Source organism: Vespula pensylvanica, chromosome 17 (assembly GCF_014466175.1).
Source record: "Vespula pensylvanica isolate Volc-1 chromosome 17, ASM1446617v1, whole genome shotgun sequence".
NCBI classification, from domain to species: Eukaryota; Metazoa; Arthropoda; class Insecta; order Hymenoptera; family Vespidae; genus Vespula; species Vespula pensylvanica.
Window position 1 is genome coordinate 323,734 of NC_057701.1, and position 2,500 is coordinate 326,233.

A 2,500-nucleotide genomic window follows, 5' to 3' on the forward strand; every position below is an offset into this window, starting at 1 on the left:
GAGAGAGAGAGAGAGAGAGAGAGAGAGAGAGAGAGAGAGAGAGAAAGCAACGAAAAGTAAATATAGAAGGCTTACCGGTGGTGACCACACTGGGAAGTACTCCGGTTGCCGTAACCGCGGAGGGTGTGTCTGGTGCGACGGTGTCCGCCACTTGCGTCTGCGTCGGCCTAGGGTCGTAGGCCGTCGTACTGTCGACGTAATCGGCGCTCAGCTCGTAATTCGTCATCGCTTGATGATTGTAATAACCGGAACCACCCGTACCGGGTCCGGGCGAAGCGTACTCGCTCCCACCGTACGGGTACCTATCCATTGCGAAAAGATTAAGTCGATGAGAAGAGCTGAGATCGAGCCGTTTCCTTTTATTCCTTCGTTCGGGATAGACGGCGGAGAGCTCGGTTACGCTTCTATCTTTAGACGAGAAAATAGGTACTGACCCGCCGTTGTAAGGGTGGTGCTGATCCGAACTGCTGGGCGTTTGATGCTCGAACACACTGCTATCGGGAGCCGTTTCAGAGGCCGCTCTCATTTGTGCCCTATGAAACCTGACCTCATCCTCGACCTTCTCCCGCTGCTTCTTTGACATACGCCCGAATTTAACGGCTGAAAGGAAGAACGTTACTACCGGTTAGAAAAGGAGCGCTACGTTTCTCCGCGCATTTTCGAGATTAAAGGACCGGAACAGATAGGCGAATGGGAACGAATCCGCGGAGAGAAAATCATAAAGAGGTGAATCTCGATTACTCGAACGTTTAACGAACCAACGTATATCTCGAAGAAATGGAGAAATGAGAAATGAGAAGGGACATCTCCATGGGAGAGCCTACGGAACGCGTCTGTTTCATCCACGGACCGAGTGACGACGATAATAAACGATCTCGATCGAAATTCCCTAGAGGAGGAATTGCGTCTCTCCGGAGTGTTTTCAAGGTCTTCGACCTTGTCGTCTCGCTCGACTCTACGGTAGCACGCGCTTACTCCACTTAGGAAATCTGGGGAAACTCGAGCGTAAAATAGGTACGGACGTCGTATCGAGAGGTCGATCGAGATTGCAGCACGTGACTCTCGCCCCACTCTTTCCCGCGAACGGGGAGGAGAGCAGGAGAACGCGGAAGCTCTCGTCTTCGTACCCACCCGCTCGTTAATGACGTCGTACATGCAGGGAGAGACGTATACGTCATAGGAAGATTCGATATCTCGATAGAGTTTGCGCGAAAACTCGTATGCTCGCGGGTTACGCGTCTTAAAAATACGTTCGAACTTTGCGAGGTCGTTCCACTCGAATCCGTGCCCGAGCACTTCCGTCTTTTGCCCGGTGTTAGGATTTTTATCGAAGGAAAAAGGAATAACGCGGAGCGACTTGTCGATCGCGTCGAGACGAATCCTATTTTTATCCTCGCCGGCTCCGTTCCTAGACCGAACCGAAATGAAAGTTTGCAATGTTTTTCGGTCAACGCTATCTTACTACGCGATATTACTGTCAACGAACGACTAGAAGGATAGAATCTATATTATCGTCGATATGGTTCAGCGCGTACCGATTTACGAGCGTGCCAAGAGCGAGTTACGATCGGAAGGGAAAGAAAAACAACAAAAACACGAGTGGAAGGAAAAAAAAGATCGTCTAGTTTGCGAGTCCGGCCACGGTCGAGTGCAAAGGAGAGGTCCGTTCGAATCGTGAGCGCGGACGGTCACGCGTGTGCACGCACGCACGCACGCACGCATGCATGTACGCGGGCATGTACGCGCGCATGTACGCGCGCATGTACGCACGCATGTACGCACGCATTGGGAGTGAGGGTGTACCGCGAGTGGGGATGGAAGAGGGGAAAACGTTACACGCGACGTCAGTCGCCCAGCTGAACCGCTATCGGGATCGCGTACACGCGCGTTGGATGGACGAGGAAGGCGAGAGAAGAGCGACGAGGACGGAGCGACGAAGGGTGATCGACCGAACGCGAAGACCAACGGAGTAAGAGAGAGAGAGAGAGAGAGAGAGAGAGAGAAGGGGGGAGAGAGGGGGACGAGAGGGAGAGAGAAGAGAGCAGCGAGGGTGGGAGCAAGACAGAGATGACAACAGGAAGAGTATGCGCCGCCAGCACACGATGCACTTTCTGCTTTGCTCTCACACGTGTGCGTATACATATGTATGTATGTATATGGCGGTGTACACGAGAGAAGACGATGGACTCGGCTCTTATCGTGGAACGCAAATAAGCCTCGTAAGGAGGAGGAGGAGGAGGAGGAGGAGGAGGGGGGGGGAGAAAGAGGAAAAGGAGGAGGAGCAGTTTATGCGATTACTACCGTATCGAATCCACGAGCGAGTTTATCCGTACGATATGTGCAAGATCGACGTGACGAACGAGACGTAAGTTAATTACGATCCGATCGTTCGTAAATGCTCCTACGTTTAACGGACGATAGGCTAACGTTATTACCATTGTACTCGCGTCCGTACGTACGTACGTACGTACGTATACGAGTATTCATTGGGATAAAAATG

At 52.1% G+C, this 2,500-nt stretch overlaps 1 protein-coding gene across 5 annotated transcripts in view; it reads right to left on the reverse strand.

Moving 5' to 3' along the window:
* LOC122635255 (probable nuclear hormone receptor HR3) overlaps nt 1-2,500 on the reverse strand; it is a 55,955-nt gene that overhangs the window by 5,599 nt on the left and 47,856 nt on the right. For all 5 annotated transcript variants that reach the window (XM_043825246.1, XM_043825247.1, XM_043825245.1 and 2 more), the window contains exons 3-4: nt 435-600; nt 76-302 (exon numbers count right to left, since the gene is read on the reverse strand). In XM_043825246.1, the coding sequence (XP_043681181.1) occupies nt 76-302; nt 435-600 (393 nt within the window). The remainder of the gene's footprint in view (nt 1-75; nt 303-434; nt 601-2,500) is intronic.